The 27,618-nt window shown below is 42.7% G+C and overlaps 1 protein-coding gene across 2 annotated transcripts in view; it reads left to right on the top strand.

Moving 5' to 3' along the window:
* The window catches only part of Rnf121 (ring finger protein 121), a 63,518-nt gene that overhangs the window by 5,944 nt on the left and 29,956 nt on the right, over window positions 1–27,618 (top strand). Inside the window, exons 2-3 of one of the 2 annotated variants that reach the window (XM_008854073.3) lie at window positions 14,181–14,218; window positions 20,113–20,254. In XM_008854073.3, the coding sequence (XP_008852295.1) occupies window positions 14,181–14,218; window positions 20,113–20,254 (180 nt within the window). The remainder of the gene's footprint in view (window positions 1–14,180; window positions 14,219–20,112; window positions 20,255–27,618) is intronic. The other variant, XM_029556618.1, reaches the window with a different exon arrangement.

The following is a 27,618-nucleotide window of genomic DNA, read 5'->3' as shown; positions in this document are numbered from 1 at the left end:
TTTTTTTGGTCTTTTTGAGACAGGGTCTCCCTGTAGCCCCAGCTGTCCTGGAACTCACTATGTAGACCAGGCTGGCCTTGAACTCACAAAGATCCGCCTGCCTCTGCCTCCCAAGTGCTGGGACTAAAGGTGTGCGCCACCATGCCGGGCTTGGTTTTTGTTTTTTTGAGACAGGATCTTGTTATCTAGCAATGGCTGGACTTGAATTGGACATGTAAACCAAACTGGCCTTGAACATTCATCGGTCCTCTTGCCTCTGCTGGGATAACAGGTGTGGGTCACCATGCCCAGCCTATTCATCAGACTTCTGAAGCACCTTCTGTGTGCTAGTTGTGATGCTATGCCTTTAATACAAAGCTGGATAAAGTATGATTACTATCCTTGAGGAGTTCATGGACTAGAATATTTAGAGAAGGACTGGTACGCTGAAAAACATGTCATAGTTGCTGTGATTGTGGGGTGGGTGCAGGAAACAGCTACACAGGTCTCCCAGCTACCTTGGTCCTGCCTTGGTAAACCTTTAGAAGGCTGTGAACGTTCTCATCCCTTGCTCTTAGTCACTGTTTTGTTTTCTGTTTTCCTCCTGTGGATCTCTCCCTGTAGACATTTGGTAGGTGTTCCTTGTTTCCAGGGCTTTTCTTCTCTAGGGATTATTGATCCAGATTAGATGTCATGGAGGGATTGAGGCAGACGTGACTCAAATTGAGTCTTGAGTATCTATCTTTGGAAAAAAAAAAAATTTTTTTTTTTTTTTTTTTTGTCTTTTTGAGACAGTGTCTCCCTGTAGTGCCAGCTGGCCTGGAACTCACTATGTAGACCAGGCTGGCCTTGAACTCATAGAGATCTACCTGCCTCTGCCTCCAGAGGGCTGGGATCAAAGGTGTGCGCTACCATGTCCATCTTTATTTTTGTTTTTTGAGACAGGGTTTCCCTGTAACCCCAGCTGGCTTGAAACTCTGCAAGTAGACCTGGCTGGCCTTGATCTCATAGAGATCCACCTGCCTCTGCCTTCTGAGTGCTGAGATTAAAGGTGTGTGCCACCACACCTGGCTATCTTTGGAATTTTTTGATGCTTGTAAAATAGCCTAGTAGGGTAAAGTGGGGAAGAAACCACTAGAGGAGTAGGCTGTAGACCCAAGTTTTACAGAAGGAATACCAGATTTGTTTAATCTCACAATAGCCAGCTGATCATAGATGACTGAGAAGGATTCTGAGGGAAAGGCCCAGCAGAAAAGAGTCTGGAGGAAAAGTACTGAAGGCAAAATAGTAGAACTTACCCTAGGCCAAGTGTTTTAAATACATTATCTAATACCAGAGCCTTTCAGGATAGCTGCTGTTATCACCATTCCACAGAAGGCACAGAGAATTTAAGAGATTTGCTTAACATACACACAGGTGAGTGATAGAGCTGGCCTTCAAATACAGGAGCATTCCAGCATCTGTGATCTGAGCCCCTCTGGGCATGAGGAGTGCTGTCTACTTTTATTCCTGTGTTACACAGATACTCCCACTGTATAGATGTGGGACTTACTTCCACAGATGACTTGACTGAGGTCCTGCTTTTTGCCCTATTCACTCTTATCTCTGGTATGTGGTATAGAGTATGACTCAGTAAATGAATATATAAACTTAGTTTTCAACCTCTCTGTACCTCAGTCTTTATCTGGGAACTGACAGATTTGGATGCAATGGCCTTTGAGATCTCTTGCAGCTTTGACAGTTCCTGGAGCTCAGTGTTTTACTTTGCTTTATGTTTCCTACATACAACTTCTGTCAGGTACTCAGTAAATACTTAGTGAATGTCTGAATGAGTAAAGATATAATTATTCTCAGTAATTTGTGTTGACAATATTGTGGTGAGAATAGAAAATGGTGGTAGAAAAGGAGTAGACACAAAGGCCTGCCAGCCTCCCATTCTGTGACCTTTGAGTTTGGATGTAATCAAAGTCATGGTCTGGCGGATATCCTGGAAGATTCCTATTTGATTTAACAGCACCCAATTCACCCTTGTTTATTTTTCTTTTTTAGATTTATTGCCATTTTTATTTTATGTGTTTGAGTATGTGCGTGAGTGTGCTTATGCCCAAGATTGCCAGAAGAAGGCATTGGTTTCTTTTGGAGCTGGAGTTATAGGCAGTTGTGAGCCACCCAACATGTGTGCTGGGATCTGAATTCGGGTCCTCTGGAAGAGCAGCAAATCCTCTTAACCACTAAGCTATCTCTCTAACTTGTTTTTTTGAGACAAGGCCTTGCTACGTAGCTCAGGCTGGCTTCAAGCTCACTATATAGCCCAGGCTGACCTCAAACTCCTGCTTCTATCTCCTGAATGTTGGGATTATAGATGTGAGCACCTTGTATGGCTTACTCTTGTTTTTTGTAAGAAATTTTTGATCGTTGTGATTAAATAACTCATCTACTTCTAGAAAGAACTTAAGGTGCCATCTGCTCTATAAAGGAGGGTAGGAGAGGGAGGAAGAAAAGATGAAGATTAACTCCTTGAGCCCAGAAACTGTCTCATCTCTCTACCGTTCTCAGTGCCTTGCCCAGTGCTTGGCACAGATCAGTATACTTGTTGAAGAAATGCAACTGTGTGGAGGTGTGAACTCTGCTTTAGGAAGGCTGTTGTTGAAACCTGTCTACTTTATATTAATGTCATATTGCCCCTTACCAGTGAATTAAGAACTTAACTTTCCACTCCCAAAGCACCCTGTACAGATTTCTATCAGCACTTACTGTATTGTTTCACTCCCCTATTAGGCAGTGAACTCTTTGAGGGGATAGGACCATTTCATTTTTCATCTCGTGCATTCCCAGCACTTACTCTTGCATAGTAGCCAGCGTAGAGTTGATATTCAAATGTTTGTTGAATCCTCAATCAAATCAATCGACCCATGTTGAAATCTATAGGAAGGAGTTATCCTGTCTATGGTGTTTTAATAGTCCGGTCACTCCACCATCAGCCTATTCTCTCTTTGAATACCTCTGTGCAGTGCTTTTCAGATTGGTTAGAATTCTTTTTTTGGTCTTTTTAAATTTAATTTAATTTATTATTTTTATTTTTTTATGTGTATGCATGTATTGCCTGCATGTAGGTAAGTGCACTGGTGTCATGCAGTGCCCGCAGACGACAGAAGAGACTGTCAGATACCCTGGAACTGGAGTTATAGACAGTTGTTAGCTGCCGTGTGGGTGCTGGGATATGAACCTGAGTTTTTTGGAAGAACAATGTTCTTAACCGCTGAGCCATCTCTCCAGGCCCCTTTTTTGGTCTTTTTGAGACAGGATCTCCCTGTAGCCCCAGCTGGCCTGGAACTCACTATGTAGTTCCAGGCTGGCCTCATGGGAGAGCCACCTGCCTCTGTCTCCGGAGTGCTGGGTTTAAAGATATGTGCCATCACGCCCAGCAAGATTGGTTAGAATTCTTAATCCTATATAGCTTCAGCTTCTTAGTCCTCTTCATAACTTTTCCCAGATTCTTCTCTGACTTTTGGAGGCATAAGCCTGCCAGAGGATGCCCCTGGAAAATGTAGTCTCAGCACACCTGAGGCTGTTTGGACTAACAGCTTATTCCTAGGAAGCTACCAGAAGATAATCCATCTAATGTCATTTCTCACCACCTCTTTATTTCTTTGTGTTTTCTCTTCTTGAAGTCATTTGTTATCTCTTTGCTCCTTAGAGGAAAATCTGTAGGTAAACACAAACTCATTAGTTCCCTCTAAAGTGCAGCTTTCCCAAGAGAATGCCGGGTCATAGCCATAGGGCTTTTGGCTCTGGGCAGCTAGGGAGAAACTGGGGCAAGGGCAAGCAGACAGTCCTCTTCCCCCTCCTCTTGGTGTTATCAATAGCTTAAGGTACTTTGTTACTTAGCAGCCTTGTGTGACATTTTACTCCTTTTTTCCTTTAGGACTGAGTCTAATATCTTCTGAGAGTATCATTTAGTGCCCTGCAAAAGGCAGTTGTTGTTTTTTGGGGTGTGTGTGGGGGTTTTTTTTTTGTTTGTTTTTTTTTGGTGTGTGTGTGTGTGTGTGTGTGTGTGTGTGTGTGTGTGTGTGTGTGTGTCTTTTTGAGACAACGTCTTTCTGCATCCCCAGCTGGCCTGGAACTCACTATGTAGACCAGGCTGGTCTGCCTCTGCTGGGATTAAAGGCATGTGCCACTATGCCTGGCCCAAAAGGCAGTTTGCATTAGGTCTTTTAATTCTGTTGCAGCAAATGATTTATTTAAAAATTTTTACTTCTGTTTACGTACCTATTTGTCTGTGTGCACCACATGCATGCAGTGCCTGTGGAGGCCAGAAGAGGGTGTTGATCCCCTGGAGCTAGAGTTATAAGCAGTTGTGACCCTCCCAGGTCCTTTGCAAGAGCAGCAAATGCTCTTAACTGAGCCATTTCTCCAGCCCCATATTTCAATAAATTATTATCTTTTATTTTCTATCTGAGAAAAAAACCAGACATAGAGACATGATTTATTCAACTTTGCATAGCCTGTAAGTGGAGCTGGGATAGACTAATGATACGAATTCACTATTTAAAAAATTTGTCATGTATTCATTGTGCATTTAATTATGCCAGGTACTGTTTTGGGCACTTCATTTAGGGATTATTACTAGATAAAGAGACTATCTCTGATAACTTAAGAGTTTACCACCTAAGGCTGGGCTTGGCGGTGCATGCCTTTAATCCTAGCACTTGGGAGGCAGAGGCAGGTGGATCTCTGTGAGTTCAAGGCCAGCCTGCTTTACAGAGCGTTCCAGTCCAGCTGGGGCTACAGGGAGACCTGTCCCAAAAGAAAAAAAAAGTGTTTACAGTCTAGTAGGGAGAGAAACCCATCAAGTGTTAAGGTAGGTTGTGGCTAACATGAGCTTGACTTTGAATGCCAGGCTGTGGAATTTGGATATATTTATTCATCCTTTCCATCGTCAGCTATTGAGTACCAGATACTGAGCTGGGGATATAAGGATGAGGATGTAGCTCAGAGAGTTAATTAGTCTTGTGGGGTAAAACAGATCTGGGGAAAATTGCAGTCATGTAGTACAAGTGGGTGTTAAGTAACAGAAGAGGGAGTGATGAACTCTGCTGGGTTTCACCTAGACCTCATAAATTGCCTAGCAAGAGTTCAATCTTCAATACTTTAAAGGGGGGGGGGCTGGTGTGGGTGGCACACATCTTTAGTCCCAGCACTTGGGAGGCAGAGGCAAGCAGATCTCTTAATTCAAGGCCAGCCTGGTCTACATAGTGAGTTCCAGGCCAGCTGGGGCTGCAGGGAGACCTTGTCTGAAAAGGACAAAAAGAGCTGGGGAGTGAGGAGAGGAGACAATAAAGAAGATGCTTGATTTTTTTTCCCTTTTTTTTGGATGTGTGTGCATGTTTCTGCATGTGTACATGCCATTGTATGTGTGACTGCATGTATGTAGAGGCCAAAGGATGATAGCAGGTGTCTTTCTCTATTGCTTTTCATATTTTTTTAAATATGTTATTTATTTTTTTATTTTATGTGTATGCGTGTACTGCCTGCATGTAGGTAAGTGCACCGTGTTGTGCAGTGCTTGTGGAGGACAGAAGAGGCTGTCGGATCCCCTGGGACTGGAGTTACGGACAGTTGTTAGCTGCCATGTGGGTGCTGGGATTTGATCCCGGGTCTTCTGCAAGAACAACCAGTATTCTTAACCACTGACCCATCTCTCCAGCCCTGCTTTTCATATTTTTAAAACATATTTTTGAAAAAATACTTTTTAAAATAATTTTTATTTGCCGGGCATGGTGGCACACACCTGTAGTCCCAGCACTTGGGAGGCAGAGGCAGACGATCTCTGTGAGTTCAAGGCCAGCCTGGTCTACATAGTGAGTTCCAGGACAGCTGGGGCTACAGGGAGACCCTGTCTCTCAAAAAAAAATTTTTTAAAAAAATTTTATGTGTGTGAGTGTATTGCTTGCATGTAGGTAGGTGTACCCATGTTGTGCAATGCTTATAGAGGTCAGAAGAGAGTGTCGGATGCCCTGGGACTGGAGTTAGGGACAGTTCTTAGCCGCTATGTGGATACTGGGAACCAAACCAGGGTCCTCTGCAAGAGCAGCAGGTGCTCTTAACCACTGAGCTATCTCTCCAGCCCATAAATTTTTTTGATTTATTTTTATTTTATGTATATGAGTATTTTGTCTGCACATAAGTAAATGCACCTATGCTGTGCTATGACTTTGGAGGTCAGAAGTAGGCGTCGGAACTGAAGTTACAGACAATTGTTAGCTGCCATGTGGGCGCTGGGGGCTGAACCCAGGTTCTCTGCAAGAGCAGCCAGTGCTCTTAACTACTGATCCATCTCTCCAGTACCTTAGCTTGTTTTTTGAGACAGTGTCTTTCATTGAACTGAGAGCTCACCGATTGGCTAGACTGAGTGGCTAGTGATCTCCAGGTATCCACCCATATTTACTATCCTGCCCTTAATTCCAAGTGCTAGGGTTACAGGCATACCACCATGCATGGCTTTCAAGTGTATTCTGGAGATCTATTGGAGTTCAGATTCTCCTCATGTTTGCCCAGCAGTTTATCAACTGAGCCATTGCTCTAGTCCCTGATTTGGTTTTTAAGGGTTCGTATGTTTGAAGGTTGAGTGTGGTGGTGCATGCTTGTAATCCCAGCACCAGGGAGGTAGAAGCAGGAGGATTGCCACAAGTTTAAGGCCAGCCTAGGCTACTACATAGTGAGTTTCAGGCCAGCTAGGGTTACATAGTGAATCCTATATCAAAAAACAAAAATAACCAAAAAAAAAAAAAAAGATTGTTTCTTTCAGTTCAGTTCTGGGGCTGGAGAGATGTCTCACAGTGGTTAAGAACACTAGCTGCTCTTGCATAGAGGACACTGGTTCAGTTCTCACCACCTACATGGTGGCTAAGAATCATTCATAACTCCAGTTCCAGGGGATCTGATGCTCTCTGATGTCCTCCACGGATATTGCACAACATGGGTGCAGGGAATACATTCATAGACATAAAAAAAAAAGACAGTATTTTTTTTCTTTTGGTCTTTTTGAGACAGGGTCTCCCTGTAGCCCCAGCTGGCCTGTAACTTCCTACGTGCTGGGATTAAAGGCATGTGCCACCACACCTGGCTTCGTGGAGGATCTTACACACTGTAATAAAGCTGGGGTTTTATATGTAGATGATGATTAACTATAGAAGATCTTTAAGCACCTATGTTAGGTGGCTCACAACCCCCTGCAACTCCAACTCCACAGACTCTGACACCTCCTTCTGGCCTCTGTGGACACCCACACACATAGACACACATACCCATAAATAAATATTTTAAAAATATATTTTATTTATTATTTTTATGTGTATGAGTGTATTGCCTGTATGTATGTGAGTGCACCCATGTCGTGCAATGCCTCGGAGGTCAGACGAGGGCTTCAGATTCCCCTGGAACTGGAGTTAAGGAAGGTTCGTAGCCGCCATTGTGCTGGGACTCTAACTCTGGTCCTCTGCAAGAGCAGTCAGTGCTCTTAACTGCTGAGCCATCTCTCTAGCCCCACAAATATTTTTTTTTAAGTTGAGTGATGGTTATTAAATTTGCAGTTTAAAAAGATTACCTTGGAGGCTGAAAGGGTTAAAGGGGCAAAGAACATTTGTCATAATCTATGCAAGAAGGCTTCCAAGTTTATCTAATTCTAAAGTATGTGTAGCTTCTGGTATATTACATACAGGCTATGGGATATCACGTGACAAATTCCATGGGAGTGGGGAAGCAGAGAGGTGGACAGAGGTCAGATTATGGACTTGTGTGGTCTGGATGCTCTCATGGAGGGTATTGTGTAGTCTGCTGAGGAGTTCTTTCTCTTTGAGGCAGCATTGAGACGCTCGAAAATTTTGCACTTGGGCAATAAAGTGACTGATAGAAAAGGTAAAGGATTTGAGGGTCTAGATTACATGTGTAGCTTGAGTGGCAGGGAAGCAGTGGTGGAGACATTTTCTGTCACTGCCAGCCGTGAACTTCAGTTTCTTTTCTCCCAAGTTTCCTTCAGTTCTAGCTGTATGATCTGTTTGGAAAATGTTTGCTGTTAGCTATTAATAATCAAGTTAGGTTTCTGCTGGTGTTTCTCTTATGAGGAATGGTCACTTTAACTGAGAAGCCACGGAGTATCACAAGGGTGATATATCTGTATCAGTTTCACATCTCTGATGTGGGTCAGTTGCCAAACTGTCTCTAGTTATTTGTGTTTGTCACTGCAAGGATGATTTATACAGAAGATGCCTTTTTTTTTTTGGTCTTTTTGAGACAGGATCTCCTTGTAGCCCCAGCTGGCCTGGAACATGCTATGTAGATCTGGCTGACCTTGAACTCACAGAGATCCACCTGCCTCTGCCTCCCGAGTGCTGGGATTAAAGGCCTGTGTCACCATGCCCGGCCAGAAGATGCTTCTTACTGGTAGAGAGCAACTGTTCTCTCTGGGATGAATGGTAGGGGCAGTTTATAGATGGGCAAGTTTTATTAGTTTCAGATGGCTTTCCAAGTTCCTCTGAACTTTTGCATAGCATCTATTGTTCAAGAGAGAGCTAAGAGATTCTGAGTATTTTCCAAGCATTTGTTTTGTGTCTTATTAGTAGGTTTGAAGTTTAAGGGAGATGTTGAATAAGCTGTATGCTTATCTTCAAAGCAGTTACAATTATTTAACATCCATCTAACATTTATAACCTTATTTATAATAAAGTATACCAGATTATGTCTTTGAAATACAAAGATGAATAAGATTCAAATAATCCTTGGACCATATCACACCGGCTTGGATGGTTAATTGGAAGAAAAACTCAGGTTTTCAGGCTTGGCAGCACATGCCTTTATCCACTGAGCCATCTCATTAGCCTGGCAGTATTAGTAATATTTTTTGTTTGTGTCTTGTTTTTATTTTGCAGCAGTATTATTATTATTATTATTTTTTTATTTTTTTGTCTTTTTGAGACAGGGTCTCCCTATAGCCCCAGCTGTCCTAGAACTCACTACGTAGACCAGGCTGGCTTTGAACTCACAGAGATCCACATGCCTCTGCCTCCCGAGTGCTGGGATTAAAGGCGTGCACCACCACACCCAGCCAAAATAAAATATTTTTTTAAAATTATATATATATATATGAATGAGTGTATTGCCTGTGTGTAAGTGCACCCATGTTGTGCAGTGCCCAAGGAGGTCAGAAGAAGGTGTCAGATCCCTTGGAACTGGAGTTAGGGCCAGTTGTTAGCTGCCATGTGGGTGCTGGGGACTGAACACAAGTCCTCTGCAACAGCAACCCCTGACCTCAACTGCTGAGCCATCTCTTTGGCCCTAAGCAGTATTATTATTTTTTAAAATATTTTATTTAGCCGGGCATGGTGGCGGACGCCTGTAGTCCCAGCACTTGGGAGGCAGAGGCAGGCAGATCTCTGTGAGTTCAAGGCCAGCCTGGTCTACATAATGAGTTCCATGCCACCTGGGGTTACAGAGAGACCCTGTCTTAAAAGAGACTAAAAAAATTTTTTTTTATTATTTTATGTGTATGAGTGTATTGCCTGCATGTATGTGAGTGCACCTGTGTCGTGCAATGCTGTGGAGGTCAGAAGAGGGCTTTGGATTTCCCTGGAACTGGAGTTAAGGACGGTTCATAGCTGTCATGTGGGTGCTGGGAATCAATCCTGGGTCCTCTGCAAGAGCAGTCAGTGCTCTTAACCACTGAGCCATCTCTCCAGTCCCAGCAGTATTATTTTTAATCACCAAAACATTGGAACAAACTCAAGTGTCTATCACCTGATGAATGAATAAATAGAATATAATTTAAAAAAAAATTTTTTTTTAATGTGTATGTGTGTGTGTATTGCCTGCATGTAGGTAAGTGCACCCGTGTCATGCAATGCCTGAGGAGGATAGAAGAAGCTGTCAGATCCCCTGGGACTGGAGTTAGGGACAGTTGTTAACTGCCATGTGGGTGCTGGGATTTGAACCCGGGTCTTCTTCAAGAACAGCCAGTGTTCTTAACCGCTGAGCCATCTCTCCAGCTCTGGTATATAATATTTTTCTGTGGTGGAATATTGCTTAGCAAAGGAATGAACTGCTGATACATGTTGTAACATGAATGATTCTTGAAATTATAGTACTTGAAAGAAGACAGTCATAGCTGAGTGTGGTAAAGCTCACCTGTAATCTCAGCCATCAGGAGGCTCAGACAGGAGGATCATGAGTTTGTGGCCTGCCTGGGTGACATAGTGAGACCCTGTTTAAAAAAAAGAAATTGGGGCTGGATACAGTGGGCATCTACTTCACTGCTCAGTGTGTGCTGTCAAGGCCTCACACTGTGGCTTAGGTATATGCAATAAATATCCCCAGCCAACTTAAGATCTTGGGAGTCTGAGGTAGTTGCACTTTTACTTACTTGCTTGGAGTGTTTGGCATGGCTGAGGAGTCGGGGAAGAATGTGAATGAAGAGAATGGGAAACTAACTACAAATGTGGGTTAACTTGGGAACCTTTGAACTTCATTTGTTATCCTGATCACCCAGCAGTTCAGCTTTCCTCTCCGGATAGGAGCAGCCAGCCTGGTTAGTGTGCAGGCCCAGGAACTAGCTCACCTCTTTTGAGGATTATGTAGCATTTTGTTTATATGTCAATGGTCATATTTATCATATTATTTTTAATTTGTTTCTTTCTTTACTCCTTGGACTGTGAATGCATCAGTAGCAAAGGCTGGACTTCCCCTTCTCTACTCTTGTGAAAGGATAAAGTGCAGCTGTGTGGCTGATCATTCTCTAACATGGAAGGATCAGCTGGTACCCCAAATAGCAAGTTGGCTACCCAAAGAAGTAGAGGATCAGATTCCAAAATTCAGGACCCTCTGTAGTTAGCAGGTGCTTAAAACCATGGTCCATGGCCTGGTTTGTGGATACTCCTGATGCATTCAGATCACATGGTAAATTGTTACTGGTATAATTTGGTAGCATTCAATTTTGTTGTACCTTGTCATTTTGCTCTTCTGTGGTAACTGAGGAAACTGGCCTAGCATTTCTGGTTTAACTTCTTGTTAAAGCAGGGCTTCTGTGGGTTGGCATGATTAGGAACTTTGTGGGATCCTAGGCAAGGAGTGGTGGGCTAGCAGTAAAACATTGTACATAGAGGTCTTAGGAATTGGTTATGGGACCATCAGTCAATACCTTTGCCCTGAGAGCCTGCCTAATTACTTACCTGAGCTTCAGACAAGGTAACTTTAGATTGGGTTAATGTTTGGCCCCAAATGAGTACATTCCTTTAATGAGGTAGCAAATAAAGATGTCTTTCCAGATGGTACTGGTTAATTATAGATATAGTTTACGACTTTCCTTGTTTTTCCACTTGAGCCAGAAGACTGGTTTGAATGTAATTTAAGTAACTTTTGGTTCTGGAGTAAATATTAAAGCCAGATTATATGTTATGCTTAACATTATACTACTTTGTGAAGTGCTGATGATCCATAAAGTCCCAAATCTAGTCTCAGCCTTAGGGCTTGCTCTTCTGATCTGCTTTCCCTGGGACTCTGAAGTGTTGCTGTCCCATGCTTCACCAACTTTGAGTTCCCCAGCCTCTTCTAGTGTCTATTACATGTCCACTCCTGGAGTGTACTTTCCTCACAGCTCTTGATGGAGTCAGAAGTCTTCCATTTCCAGGTGGTGGAACCAAGACAGTAACATTCATAGTCCCTTCAAACAGACACACCTCTGTGTCTGGCCCAATTCTCTGCATCTTGTACTTTGCCCTGCAAGTACATTTTTTTCTTGCTTTCTTGGACATGTGCCTATTTGTTTCAGCATGTAGTGGGTTTTTTTGTTTGTTTGTTTTGTTTTTGTTTTTGTTTTTGTTTTTTTGAGACAGGTTTTCCCTGTAGCCCCTGGCACTTGCTATGTAGACCAGGCTGACCTCCATCTCACAGTGATCTACTTGTGAGTGATGGAATTAAAGGTGTACACCACTGTGCTTGGCATGCAGGGTTTTTTTGTTTTGTTTTAGCATGATTTTTCTAGGTGCTTTATGGTCTCAAATGATTGTTCTTTCCCCAGATGCTTCATAGTTATTTTCAGATGTTTGTTTACTGTCTTGTTTAAGCATCTCCAGGTGGTGTGCTGGTTTGTTAACATACTTAGATTACTGGCGAAGATTTTTTTCAATTGCATAATTAGTCATTGAATGCTCAGCTCTTGCTGTTCCCCTTGGAAAACACAAAAGCAGTGTAAGGCGGGTCCTGGCTCTGAGACAACTTCCAGGTTTATGGGAAGGGTGCCAGGTACTTAGAGGCCAGGGTGGACCTAGGGCGAGGCATTAAAGTCACTAGCTTTAAGGAGGCATTCACTCAGTCTCAAGGTCGAGCAAGTATAGGGTCAGCACCTGAGACCCAGTGCTTCTTGAATTGTGAGCCCTAGAACCTTCCTTGGCCTACCCTGGTTTTGGCCTTAAGCAGTCAGATCATTTGGAAAGCACTTTTTTTTATTTTTTTTTTTCTGTCTTTTTGACACAGGGTCTCCCTGTAGCCCCAGCTGTCCTGGAACTCACTATGTAGACCACGCTGGCCTCAAACTCAACAAAGATCTGCCTACCTCTGCCTCTCAAGTGCTGGGATTAAAAGTGTTCACCAGCACGCCCGGCTTGGAAAGCATGCTAAGATACATAAGACTGTCTGGACGTGGTAGTACACATCTCTAATCCCAGCACTTGGGAGGCAGAGGCAGGTGGATCTTTGTGGGTTCCTGGCCAGCTGGGACTATAGGGAGACCCTGTCTCAAAAAGACCCCCCCCCCAAAAAAAGATAGCATAAGACTGTAAATGAATGTTATAGAAAAGTGCTTCTCAGATTTCATGTGCATAACAGTCATCTGAAGTCCTGTTACAAGGCAGATTCTGGGGGCTGGAGAGGTGGCTCAGTGGTTAAGAGCACTGACTGCTCTTGCAGAGGACCGGGGTTCAATCCCCAGCACCCACATGGTGGCTACGAACCATCTTTAACTCCAGTTCCAGGGGAATCCGACACCCTCTTCTGACCTCCGAGGCATAGCATGACATGGGTGCACTCACATGCATGCAATACACTCATACACATAAAGTAAAAATAATAAAAATTAAAAACAAAAAACAAGGCAGATTCTGATTTAGTTGTCTGGAGTATTACCTGAGTTTGTGCTTTCTTTTCCCTTCCTCCTTCCCTGGCTGAGGATTAAACCCAGGGCTCTGTATGCTGGGTGAGCACTGAGCCATATCCCCAGCCCGAGGTTATGTATTTCTAACAAGCACTCAGATGACTCAGTGCTAGTCCCTGGGCCACACAGTAAAAAGGAGAACAGCAGAGACCTGAATTCACCAGCCTAGGCCGAAGTCTTTTTTAGGAGAAGTGAAATTGGATGACTTGGGCTCAGATAGGAAAAAAAGAAAGAAAAGGGCATTGCAGAGAAGGAAGAGTATGGAAAGGCCAGAGACAGTGACAAGTCCTGTTAATTTGGGTACTAGATAGACAGGTACTCAAGTAGGGGTCTGAGTTGGAAGAGAAAATGCTTTTCAATAAGTCTTGTGAACCTTTGTAGCTAATAATAGCAGGGGCTAAAGCTCACCTTGCCTTAGTCTAGTGATCTGCCTGCTCCTCTGTGGTCATTTAGAAATCACATGCATTATATGACAGAATATTTTGTGTAGGTTCATATCTTTCTAATCCTCACTCAAACTTCATCCTAGTCATAGTTGTTTATTACTCTGCAGCTCTTTTCTTTTTGTGTCCATGGCAGTCCCTCTGTTTGGACCCTATGCCTCTCATTTCTGGGTAATATTTTATAATTACTCCAAGAAATTTTCCCTGATTTCTATCACCCCAGATTGGGTAAAAAAACCAATAGCTTGTCTTTACCATGTAATTTTCTGTTTGTATGTCCACTGTCCTGGGAACATCCTGGAAGCTAGAACTCCTGTTTTCAGTCCCTCCCACAGCTGGGCAACATGCATTCATGTCATAAACATGAGCCAAACTAAGAAACTAAGGGGTACAAAAGGGAGAAATCAGTGTGAAATAGTGCTGGGAAAGGCTTTGCAGAGATGTAAGATGTGAAGCCTCCCTTAATTCCTGGAAGATATTGATGAATGCATGAACACCTTATTTTGGGCAGGGACAGTTCTAAGTCAATAACAGATTTTTCTGGTGGTATCTCTCTACAGGTTGATATGTCAGACCTCTCCCCAGAGGAGCAATGGAGGTAAGTGTGGCAGTATGGGCCAGGCTCCACAGGCTAACCCAGCTTGTGTAACTACCCTTTTTCTTCTGTGTTTATGTGATACAGTGTCTCATGGCTGGCTGAACAGGTCTTGTTGGGACTCTTTCCAAGTATCTGGGTCACTCCTGGGTAGCTCCCTCAGCCCTAGGAATAATAATTGCACCAAGCCATCCAGGGTTTGAACACCAGTATTGCTGTTTACTAGCTATATAATACAGAGCAATTTGCTTAAGTTCTCACTGCCAAGTTTGTCACCCCCTCCTGTCTTTATCCTATACTGAAGATTGAAGCTAGGGCCCCAAACATGCTAAGCAAGTGGCCTAACACTGAGCACAGTCCCAGCCCTCTTTTTACCTTTTATTTTGAAACAGAGCCATTAAGTTGCCTCAACTGACCTTCAACTCACTGTATAGTCCAGGTAGGCTTGGCAGATTGCCCCCTTTGTAAAATGAGGATTCCACAGTGCCTGTACCTTACAGAGGTATGAGGATTAATACCTGGAATTCTTAGAGTAGTGCCTGGCAATGTGGTAATCTTCCAGTAAGTGTTACTTGCTTTGAAGATGATTACTATCATTAACATCACCATCGTTACCCATGTTGCGGGATGGAGGGCTATGGTTGGGAAAATGGGAGATGTGTCTTCTGATTTCAGCTGTTACCAACTTGGTTTATAATCAGAAGGAGTTAGCAGATATTTTCATGATTTCTCTCAGTAGAGGGGTTTCAGTGTGTTTACCCCATAGACTTCAAGTGGCTGTCCAGGGAGCTGAAGTCAGCCAAATGCAATTTAATTGAAAAAAAAAAACAAAAAACCAAAAACCTTAATTGAGGTTAAGATTATCAATTCTAGAAATATAGACTGGCAGTTATACCAAGTCATGTAACAAACCTAGCATGGTTTTAGGGGACAAGTCAACATTGCACAAATGTGTGCCTCAGTTACCACAATATTCTGAATAACTTAGAAGATTTTCCTAGATTTGCCTTCTGCTTTATCAGGGACACAAATATTCTAAGTACTAGTTATTAAGATTTTTGAAGCCAGGTGTGGTGACTCACACCTTTAGTCCCAGCACTCTGGAGTCAGAGGCAGGCGGATCTCTGTGAGTTCAAGGCCAGCCTGGTCTACATAATGAGTTCCAGGCCAGTTGGGGCTACAGCGAAACCCTGTTTCAAAAAGACAAAGAAAAAAAAAGATTTTTGAACTGGATCATGTACAGAAGAAAGCAACAGAGATTTATCTTGGTTGTTCACATCATTTTACATGAACAGTGGTTGAAAGATTAGGGCGAGGCCAGACATGGTGTTGCATTTAGTCCCAAAACCAGGGAGGCTGAGGCAGGTGAATCTCTGTGAGTTCATGACTAGCCTGGTCTCAGAAAAAAAGAGAGGGGCAGGGAGGGGAGGGAGGGAGGGAGGGAAGGAAGAAGAGAAAAGAAAGAAAGAAGGAAGGAAGGAAGGAAAGAAAGAAAAAACAGATTAGGACTGTTAACCTGAAAGGACACAGGAAAATGGAGATGGGAACAGGAAAGATTGCTTAATACAATCATAAATATTTGAAGATTTTGCACTGGGCAAGTGAAGGATGCTGTGGTGCCATAGGTGCCATGGGGCTAAAGCTGTGGTAGGTACATTTTTTTCAAAAAAGTTTTTTTTTTTTTTTTAGAGAGAGTTCAGCCTTCCACTAGGGAAGCCGTAAGTTTTCCCTGATTGCTTTCTGGCAGTTAGAGTATAAGTCAATATGGTCAGGGTAATGCTGCTAGCCATGACTCTGACCCTTTAGGGAATGGCTGGCTTAGACCCACAGCATCACCCATACCTCTGTTGAGTGGAAAGGATAGTGGCATTGCAGTTGTCACTTCTCATGATGTGTCCAGGGTCAGACGCATGTGTCCAGCTGTTGATAAACAGAACTCCAGTGGAACTATTCAGTCCCTGGCTTTAAACTGGCTTTTCTGCATCCTGTTCAAATCTGGTTTCTCAGGTTTCTTTTGTCTTTTGGAGACAGGGTCTCCCTGTAACCCCATCTAGCCTGGAACTTACTATGTAGACCAGGCTGGCCTGGAACTCACAGAGATCCGCCTGTGTCTGCCTCCCAAGTGCTGGGACTAAAGGCGTGCACCACCACCTTGGCCTAAAAGATCTTTTAAATTTATTTATATTTTTTTGAGACATTGTCACCCTGTAGTCCCAGTTGGCCTAGAGCTCACTATGTAGATCAGGTTGGCCTCAATCTCACACAGATTCACCTACTTCTGCCTCCCAATTGCTGGAATTAAAGGCATGTACCACCAGGCTCTTTGAGACAGGGTTTTACTATGTAGCCCTGTCTAGCATCGAATTCTCTATGTAGCTCTATGTAGACTAGGCTGGCCTCACAGGGATCCCCATGCCCCTGTCTCCTGTGTGCTGGACTTAAAGGCATGTGCTACCTGACAAAAAATATCGTTTTAAATAAACTGGTCTAGAACTCACTGTGTAACCCAGACTGGTCTGAAATTCAAAAGCAATTCTGCCTCAGCCTACTAACTGCTAGGATTATAGATGTTAGCTACTATGTTCCCATCCAATGAAACATTCAAGTAAAAGTTGTAAAAATAATATTTGTATTGGGCAGATACTTAAATAGGGTGACTTCTTTTTTTTTTTCTTCAAATTCTTTTGTTACCAGTGGTGGGGGTCTTGGCCAGGTGTTGCCAGATTCTTGACCTCTTATCTAAAGAATTAAAAATAAGGGCTTAAAAATAAGAGCAGATTTGCAAAGGAAGCAGAGTAACTTTATTTGGAGTAAAATGGTAGTACAGGTTATAGATGGATATACTGTCACGATTGACAGTGGGCCACACTTTACTTTTAATGGGATTCAGGAGAAAGTTTGGTTACTAAAGGGTTAGCATAGGTAGTTCTCTACTTTGCTTGGTAGATTAGGTCATATGTTAATTTTTCCTACTGCACATGTCCTTTCCTACAATGCATCTGAGTTTACCAAATTATGCATAGTCATATGATGGTAAGTAGGGGAATCTCCATAGACATTTACTAGAGGACACAGTTTTGCCTTCCAGCACATGTACTCAAAACGAAAAAACATGATCCTCCTGTTTTCCATACCCAGATATCTTGGGAATATACTCGGATAGGAAATATACAAATTTTATTGTTAATAGGGGCTGGGAAACTTAAACCATTGTTCAGAGTTGGGAGTATATATAGCCTGATGCAGGTGGAGAGGTGGAGGGGTTCTGAGGTTGCTAGGCATTGTTTAGAGAGGAGTATGTGTGCACTATGTGCAGGTGAAGGAGCCAAGTGCATTAGTGTAAGAGGATGAGGGAGGGTTGTAACCAAACCTAAATAGGGTCTCAAGGTACTAATCTGTCTCCCATGCTTCCCTGCCTCACTTTGATTTCAATTCAGTTAAATAGTACCTGAAAACAATAAGCTTAATTCTTGCTGTCTTTGTAACTCCCCACAATATTTAGGGATTTGTTTTGTTTTGTTGGGCTTTTTTGAGATAGGGTCTCCCTATAGCCCCAGCTGGCCTGGAATTCGCTATGTAGACCAGACTAGCCTCAATCTACCAGCCTCTGCCTCCTCAGTGCTAGAATTAAAGGCATGCACCACCACATCCAGCTTTTTTGTTTGCTTGGGACAGATTCTCATGTAGTCCAGACTGACCTCAAACTTACTATGTAGTCAAAGATGACTGTGAACTCTTGTTCCTGTTGCTTCCACTTTCCAGATGCTGAGATTACAATCCTGTGTCTCCATGTCTGGCAGTACTTAGGGCTTTATTTACATGCTGGAGAGAAGGCTCTGCAGTTAAGAGCACTGATTGCTCTTACAGAGGACCTGGATTTGATTCCCAGCATGTACATGGTAGCCAATAACCATCCATAACTCCAGTTCCAGGGGAATCTGATGCCCTGTTCTGACCTCTGTGGGCATTGCAGGACATGGGTGTACTTCCATACATGCAGGCAATACACCCTTACACATAAAATAAAAATAATATAATTTAAAAATATTTAAGTATTTCCTACCCTCTTGGCTTAACCTAGCCTCCCAGCAGCCCTGTGAATCAGACAGAAAAGACTGCTTTTGAGAGCTTGAAGAAATTGTGATAGAGAGATTTCTTGGCCAAGGCCACAGAGGTGTGTTTGAACTCTGATTCCCTCCTTGTTCTCTTTAGACCTTTATGTGAGATGAACCCTTAGGTGTTGGGACTGGCTGATTGACTGGCATTTGTTTGTATATTCTGCCTGACAAATTTTACCTCCTGACATCATATTATAAAAAATTTTGAATATACACTCCCTCATGCAACAGAGGGCCAGGAATGCAAAAGGTCACAATTGGCCAAAATGCAGAGAATAAGTCTGTAGAGTGTGGGTCCTTGGACAGGACTCCTGTGTTAAAATCCACCCACCCAGGCTCAGGGACCATTTCAGAAGAGGGGGCAGAAAGATTGTGAGAGCCAGGGAGGGAGTATATGACCATAAGGAAATAGTCCTACAGGCACCTGGGACCCTTCTCATACAAACCTACAGCAATGGTGTCAGCATGTACAAGAGCCATGTAGACTTAAGCAAATGAAAACCCAGCACAGAACTGTGGAAATGAACAGCAGGCCCCAATCTTAGAATTATTGGCAGCTGATTCTTACTGGGTGAGGAAGAGCTGATCTTAAAGGGAGGGACTCTAGATAGACTGACTAGATCCCAGTGGATGAACTTGGACTGAAAACATCTGAGGACAGTAATTTTACATGATAGGCCTTAACACAAATGACAGAATGTATGAACCCTGGGGGTGGGGGTGGGGCTGTGAGAGGGTGCCAAAGGGGAAGGAAAATCAAAGATGATTTTCTGTATGAAATACACAGAAATTAAATTAAAAAAATTTTTTTTTGAATATACTAAAATTGGGAAGCATTGCCTAGTTTAGTGTGGTAGTGAGTGCATTCCTGCAATCCTAGCTCTTGAGAAGTGGAGGCAACAGGATCAAGATCAGTCTCAGCTACATAGGGAGTTCAGGGCTATCCTGGGCTACCTGAGACTCTTCCCTCAAAGTCAAACAAACAAAAAAAATCTACACAAGCTGGAGTGGTAGCTCACATCCATAATGCCATCACTTAGAGAACTGAGTTAGGAGAGTTGCTGTTAGTCCCAGGCCAACTTGGGCTAATTAATTAATATTGCATCATGAACATCCTCATAGCCACCATCTGCCATGTTTGCTTTATCATATATCTCTACATAATTCACCTCACTGGGTTCTTTTTGTTGCCAGTATTTTGTTGCCTTTGGGAATTTCATGAAAACACTGTTTATGGGCCAGAAAGATGGTTCCAAGGATAAAAGCACTTGCTTGAAGCCTGGGCAACCTGAGTTTGTCCCCTGGTGGAAGGAGAGAATCAGCTCACAGAGTTGCCCTCTGACCTCCACACACACAGACAGGGTAGGATGAAGAAAGTAACACTCTGGAATCAGGGCACATTTACAATGTTACCCCTTTATTAGTGTCATAAATATTAAGAGTTAGAGGCTTTATGGCTGTAACCTTTCTACTTTCTCCTTCCAGTGACAGGTTGAAATAGGGGGCAGCGACACAGGCTTCTCCTGGCATTTCCTTCCTGATACAAGAAAGGTGCAGACAGCAGACCACTCATCTTAAACCCAATAGCTGAGCTTTGTAATTAGCGCCCTTAGAACCTCTGTTCTAACCCATCTTGCCTGTTATCTAGGGCCTGTGCCCTACTCCTGTTTCCTTAGTACCCTTCAGTTACCTGTGGACTTGTAGGATACTTTAGGAAACACTGCTCCTTTACCATCACACCATCCCTTACTTGGCTCACCCCGTCTGTTTGGCTTTCAGGGTGGAGCATGCACGTATGCATGCCAAGCATCGTGGCCACGAAGCTATGCACGCCGAAATGGTCCTCATCCTCATTGCCACCTTGGTAGTGGCCCAGCTACTTCTGGTACAGTGGAAACAGAGGCATCCCCGCTCCTATAATGTAAGCCTTTTTTAAAAAAATGGTTTTTGGGGACAGGATTTCATGTAACCTAGGCTGGCTTTGAACTTGCTGTGTTGCTGAGGATGACCTTGAACTTATGATCCTCCTGTCTTCACCTCCCAAGTGCTAGGATCACAGGCATGCACTACCACATCCAGCACCCCTCACTTTATTAATTAGTCATCAAGAGACCCTTCCTAAATGTCTCAGGGCCTAGCCTAACCCAGGGTACATGCAGGTAGAGAAAAACAGCAGTGATGAATTTTTTATGTGGACTGATGAATAGATTGTGGGGTGTATATGTGTGTCTCCAAAGGGCAAGTGATTCAGTGTATGAAAGCAGCGATAAAATGAGATAATTTTTATGGTCCCTTGTAAACATTATGGGACAGATTCATGAAGAAAATATCAGAAACCATTTGGAAAGGAGAATATACACAGAAAACAAATAGCAAAGTGGCAAGTGAATTCTTCCTTACCATTAATTACACTATCTAAGTGGGTTAAATTCTCTTAGTAACATTCAGAAATTGGCAGTTTGGAATAAAACCCATGATTCCTAGCACCCATATTGGGTGTCTGAGAACTGGTTATCACTCTAGTTCCAGGGAATCCAATACACTCCTCTGAGTTCCTTGGGCACCTGTACACACATGTAGGTACACACATACATGTATGTAAAAATTTAAAAATTTATTTTGGTCTTTTTGAGACAGGGTCTCCTGTAGCCCCAGCTGGCCTGGAACTCGCTCTGTAGACCAGGCTGGCCTGGATAAACTCAGAGAGTTCCGCCTGCCTCTGCCTCCCAAGTGCTGGGATTAAAAGTGTGCACTACCATGCCTAGCCTGTAGAAATAAAATCTTAAACGGAAAGAAAGAAGGGGTGACTAAACTAATGTCAAAATAGGCTTAAAGCAAAAAGATTACAAGTGATTACTTATGTAATTATATTGGTAAAAGTATGATATAGCAAGATATAACACTTAAAAACATGTGTAAATGATAAAGGAGCCCCAAAATATGGGGAACAAGACTGACAGAACTAAAGGGAGAAATAGACATTTCTACAGTAGTAGTTGGAGAATTCAGTTTTCCACTTTAAATAATGGATGGAGCAGCTAGATGGAAGCAATTTTAGATGTTTCATTTATGTTGAGTAATGTCATTGGTAGAGTGCTTGCCTGCCATGATCAAAGCCTTGTCTTCCATCTCTAGCACCACAGGGAAAAAAAACAGTCAGGAAAGAAACCCTGTCCCCTGTCCCATGCTGTTGAATCATTGAACTGTGAAGATGTTATGTTAAGTGAGATAAGCCAGTCAGACATGGTCCTGTATGGGGAGCCACTTGTGCGAGTAGTCAGACTCACAGAACAAAGTGGAATGATTGCTAGCAGCTGTGAGATGGACAAATGGGAACTTTGTTCAATGAATACTGAGCTCAGTCATGTCAGACTAAAATGTCCTGGATGTCTTCTATAGCATTTTGAGTGTACTTCACACTATGAACTGTACACTCAGAAATTATAAAGATGGTAATTTCCATGCTATTTTTTTACCAAGTTAAAATAATTTAAAAATATGATCGTAAAAGAGATCCATAATAAGCAGGTTTGTTTTTAACACAAGACTCTAAATATTCATTTTTCCCCTCTCTATCTGAAGTTAAAAATAGCTGCCAAGCCAGGTGTCCCAGCACCCCCAGTGGGAGGCAGAGGCAGGCATGTCTCTGTGAGTTTGAGGTCAGCCTGGTCAACATAGTGAGTTCCAAACCAGCTGGGGCTACATGGAGACCCTGTCTTAAAAAAAAAAAAAAATAGTTGCCAAGATAGGAGCTTACCAGATACTGAGATGGACCGTTTGAGTAGACATGTGAACCATCTGAGTAGACAGGTGGACCGTTTTAGTAGACAGATGGACCGTCTGAGTAGACAGGTGACCAGGATAGAGGAAGGATCTCAGAGACAGGTCGTGTGTCATGTGAACTTAATATACAGTATCAGTGAAGGAACTACTCTTTGTTAACTAGACTGTGATGAGTAAAGTAGCTCACATATCTGGAGAAAAATGAAAACTAGATCACTGTAGTGCTGGGTACATAGGAGACTCAAGGTAGGTCAGGGTTAGGGTGTAGTTCAGTGCTTGAGCACTTGCCTGACATGTACAAGGCTTTGGGTTCTATCCCAACACCAACAAAAAAGAACTAATTATGAAAGGTAAGGTTAATATAAAGAATATAGGTGCCAGGCATAGTGGTACACAGCTTTAATTTCAGCACTTGGGAGGCAGAGGCAGGCAGATCTCTGAGTTTGAGACCAGCTGGTTCACATAGTGAATTCCAGGCCAGCCAGGAATACAAAGTGAGACGCTGCCCCAAAACCAAGCAAAAAAACAAAAAAGAAAAGCATATAGGTAAAAAGATTTGGTTCATTTATTAAATTTAAATTAAGGTTTTTTTTTTTCCTAGAAAGGATACAATGTGCAAAGTTAACTAATAACAGAAAAGAGATTAGTAATACTTAAACCTGAGAATAGAGTCATACCTAGACTATACAAAGGAGGTCCTGTGGACTGAATGTAGCTCAGTGCTTGCTTGCTTGTTCATGTGGCTCCGGGCCCAGCCTTTAGTACTACAAATCAAGAACAAAATAAAAACAAAGAAATTTCTACAAATCAACAGAACACAGTGACTAACATAAAATGGACAAGAGATAAACCGTTCATAGGAGAGGAAGCCTAGGATTCCAGTTAGAAGTCATTGGTAATTAAAGAAATATACATTAGAGTAGCAACAAGATACCACTTTGTAGGTTGGGAATGCAGCTTAATTGGTAGAGTGTGCACAAAGTGCTGGGTTAGATCCTCAGCACTGTGTATACCGGGCTTGATGGCAGGTGCTATCCTCAGCATTTTGGGAAGTGGAGGTTGGAAGATCAAAAGTTCCAAGTCTGAGGCCAGCCTGTGCCAAGTGAGACTTTGTCTCAAAAAGAAGGAAAGAAGCCGGGCGTGATGGCGCACACCTTTAATCCCAGCACTCGGGAGCAGAAGCAAGTGGATCTCTGAGTTTGAGGCCAGCCTGGTCTACATAGTGAGTTCTAGGCCAGCTGGGGCTATAGGGAGACCCTGTCTCAAAAAGACCAAAAAAACAAACAAAAAAGAAGGAAAGAAGAAGGAAGGAAGGAGGGAGGGAGGAAGGAGGGCACTTGATGTTATTAGAGTGTCAAAAATTAGAAAGCTGAATGATGCCAAGTGTATCAGCGATGAGAGGCAGCAGGAAGACTTGCTGAAATCTTCTGAGGGAATGAGGACTGGTACAGGCATTGTAGATAGAATGGCACATTCAGGTGGAGTGTAACTCATACCCTGTGTTCCACAGCAGGTATGTGAAAGGGTGTTCCTTTACATGTTACATGGGCAGTATCTCAAATGAGTTGGAGGCAATCTGAGTATCTATCTCTGAGAGAATAAATATATGAATATGACAGATGGATATTGGGAACTGGTTGCAGCTAAAAACAACACATTCAATGCACCTCTAGCAACTTGGGTGGACACTACAAGCAGTGAATAAAAGTGTAAGAAACAGACACAAAGCACAGTACTAATTAAGAAATTGAGAATACATAGCAAGTTTGCACATAAACAAAAGTAAATATAATGTATATTACAGTGTCTTTGGGGTAAAAAATGGCATGAGAGTTGGAAGGACTTCCTGGAGAGTGCTGTGTAAGGGTACACTGGGGCTGTTGAACAGCAGAAGCTTGAAGTGTTTGAGGTTAGCTGTGAGGGCTTTCAAAATAGTGTTTATGGCATGCCAGAAAATGATGGAATGGATAGATAAGGCTCATATTTCTCTCCAACTGAACACAAGTTTCTGTTCTTCACTAGTGCAGGTTGGTGGCTTGGCCCACATGACCACCAAGTGGAAAAACACTAGTTCTTTTCTCCAAGATTAGGGTTTCTCATCAGGGACCATTGGCATGTTAGGTCAAATAATTCTTTGTTTGGGGAAGACTGCTGTGTTGTGTGTCATAGAATGTTTACTAGCATCCCTAGCTTCTACCCAGTGTGTACTGATAGTGCTTCCTTCAGTAGACATCAGAATGTCTCAGGGTCTTGCTGTGTGAGCCCTGGAATGTACTGTAATCACTGAAGAGAAGCACTGCCCTAGACCCCAGGAGCTGGAGTGTGTGGATGCTCCAGGTTGGAGACTGCTGCCAGCGGGCTGCCCCTGAACTCTGGTACTTAGGCGCTCCCTGGAACACTTGCTGTCATTTAGGAGCCCAAGTCTAGTCTTCACATTTAAAGATAAGTTAGCCAAAATTAGCTTGCTTACTTTCTATTTCTAAATTTCAGATGCTGTTTTCTTTACAGTTCCAGTAATAAAAATGCTTTCAATTACTTGTAGTTTACATTTAATAATTGTAACCCCCCCCAAAAAAAATAAATACTTTTCTTGGCTAGATATGCTGTCAGGGTAGAGTGCTTACCTGTATGTGCGATGCCCTGGGTCCAGCACCACAAAACAAATATAACACAGCCATGAGGGCAAGGGCTATAGCTCAGTGAAGAGTGCTGCCTAGCATGTGCAAAGCGTTGGGCTTAATGCCTGTTTTTAAATATTTCGTGTGTATGTGTGTGTGCTGCATGAGTTTATGTGCACCATATGCATATTGGAGCCTGAGGAGACCAGAAGAGAGCATCCTGTCCCCTGAAACTGGAGTTACAGATGGTTATTAGCTGTCATGTGGGTGCTGAGAACTGAACTCAGGTCCTCTGCAAGAGCAGTGAGCACTCTTAGGCATTGAGCCGTCTGTCTCTCCAGTCCTGGCTCAATGCCTATTGCTGACAAGCAACAGCAGCAACAACAAAAACAGAACTGAGCCAATGAGATGACACAATGGATAGAGGCATTTGTGTATGGGTTTCACAATCCAGGTGGACCAACTCCTAAGAGTTGTCCTCTGAGTATACCTGTCGCTCACTTACAAATACACACAGAATAAATTAAAAGTTAAAAAAAATTGAACATTAAGAAATAAATAAAAAACAGTGACCAAAAGAGATGGCACAGCAGTTAAGAGCGCTTACTGCTCTTCTGGAGAACCCAAGTTCAGTCCTTAGTACCCACGTCAGCTGACTCACAACTGCCTATAACTCCAGCTTTAGGGGATCTCTGACCCTCCTCTGGCTTCCATGGACACTACCCCAGAGCATGGCAATACTCTCACACATATGTACATGAATAAAAGCAAAAATAAATCAGCCAGGCATAGTGGCTCATACACCAGCCTGATCTACATAGTGAGTTCAGGCCAGCTGGGACTATAGGGAGACCCTATCTCAAAAAGACCAAAATAAATAAATAAAAGTAAAAATAAATCTTAAAAAAAAACCCAACAACCAAGCAGTTGTATAAGGTAGGGCAGAATTCGAAGTGATTTGCTGGAAACATATGATTAAATTGGCAAGCTGGACCCCAAGTTAAAATCTAGGTATTCTGGCCGAACTGAGTATTTTTTACCAACACCAGCTGGCCTACAAAGCTTAAAATAAATACTGTCTGGCCTTTTGTTGGAAAGACTTTCAGACCTACTTTGGAGCTTGGTTCTAGGACAAAAGGTCATAGTTATTAGAGACGGTTAAGAAAGTTGTGATATGAACTGGGTAATAAATGGTTTGGAGAATAATATTAATGTTTTTTAGATGTGATATAGTTCTGTGGTTATATAGAAGAATATCCTTAGTTTTCAAGGATTTATTCTGTTGTGGAGAAGTAGCCTGACATCTAATTTCTTTTAAAGTAATTCAGCAGAATGTATGAATATAAATAGATGAAGCAAGTAGAACAAAATGTTAATTGTTGAAACGTAGTAGATGTTCATCCTTTTGTTCTTTATATTTGAAATGGTCATAATAAAAATCTTATTTTTAAAAACCATAAAAGAAAAATCTAGGTATTGTTTTAATTACTGGTTTTTTGAGTCAAGGTCTCAGGTAGTACAGGCTGTCCTTAAACTCACCGTGTAGCTGGGGGTGGTGGTACATGTCTTTAAACCCAGCACTTGGGAGGCAGAGGCAGGTGGATCTCTGTGAGTTCAAGGTCAACCCGGTCTACATAGTGAGTTCCAGGCCAGCTGGGGCTACGGGGAGACCCTGTCTCAAAAAGACCAAAAAACAAACAAAAAAACCTCATTATGTAGGCGAGGCTGATCTTGAACTCCCAATTTTCCTGCCTCTACTTTCTAGGTTTTGAGAGTGCAGGTATGTACCAACCATGCCCACCTTTAAAAACTGAATTTTTTTTTTTTTTTGATCTTTTTGAAGCAGGGTCTCCCTATAGCCCCAGCTGTCCTGGAACTCACTATGTAGACCAGGCTGGCCTTGAACTCACAGAGATCCGCCTGCCTCTGCCTTCCGAGTGCTGGGATTTTTAAAAAAAAAAAAAACAACCAGGATATCACTATGTAGCTTTGACTGGAACTCACTATGTAGACCAGACTTTCCTTCATCTCTCAGAGATCCACATGCCTCTACCTCCCAAGTTCTTAGTGGTAAGTTACTCATTTTGCATTTAATATATATTCAAATCTTTTATTTATTATTATTTTAATTTTATGTGTATGTGTGTATTGCCTGCATGTAGGTAAATGCACCTGTGTCATGCAGTGCCCGAGGAGGACAGAAGAAGCTGTCAGATCCCCTGGAACTGGAGTTACGGACAGTTGTTAGCTGCCATGTGGGTGCTGGGATTTGAGCCCAGGTCTTCTGCAAGAACAGTCAGTATTTTTAACCACTGAGCCATCTCTCCAGCCCCATGTCTGATTCTTTTTTAAAAAACATTATTTCTATTTTATGTGTATAAGTGTTATTGCCTTGGTGTATAAGTGTACCCCTGTTGTGCAATGCCCACAGAGGACAGAAGAGGGTGTCAGATCCCCTGAAACTGGAGTTACGGACAATTGTTAGCAACCATGTGGGTGCTGGGATTCAAACCCTGGTCCTCTGTAACAGCAGCTAGTGCTCCTAACCATTGAACCGTCTCTGCAGCCTTGAAGCCTGATTCTTAAGTGCTCTTTCTATAGGTTTCTCTCAAAAACTTTAGGGAAGTCTTTCTGGTGTAGACATCTCTGTTTTGAACTCTCCTGAGTTTCCTTTGTAATGACTTTTTTCTTTCCTTGGATCTCAAGTACTTTCATGTGCCAGTGTAATTCCTCATCATTCTACCTGCTCAATCCTTCCCAGGGTCTCCCCACAAATTCAGAATGATGGCAAGGAGGTAGGTCTCGACTAGAAACCTACTCCAGGTCAGACTTGCTTTTTCCTCTCCTCTGTAGCTCAGTTTTCATCATCTGTTCTGTTCGGATT

This window comes from Nannospalax galili, unplaced genomic scaffold (genome assembly GCF_000622305.1).
Source record: "Nannospalax galili isolate Female #2095 unplaced genomic scaffold, S.galili_v1.0 scaffold1387, whole genome shotgun sequence".
NCBI classification, from domain to species: Eukaryota; Metazoa; Chordata; class Mammalia; order Rodentia; family Spalacidae; genus Nannospalax; species Nannospalax galili.
Note: the sequence above shows the minus strand (reverse complement) of the source record. Positions and strands in the feature narration are given on the sequence as shown.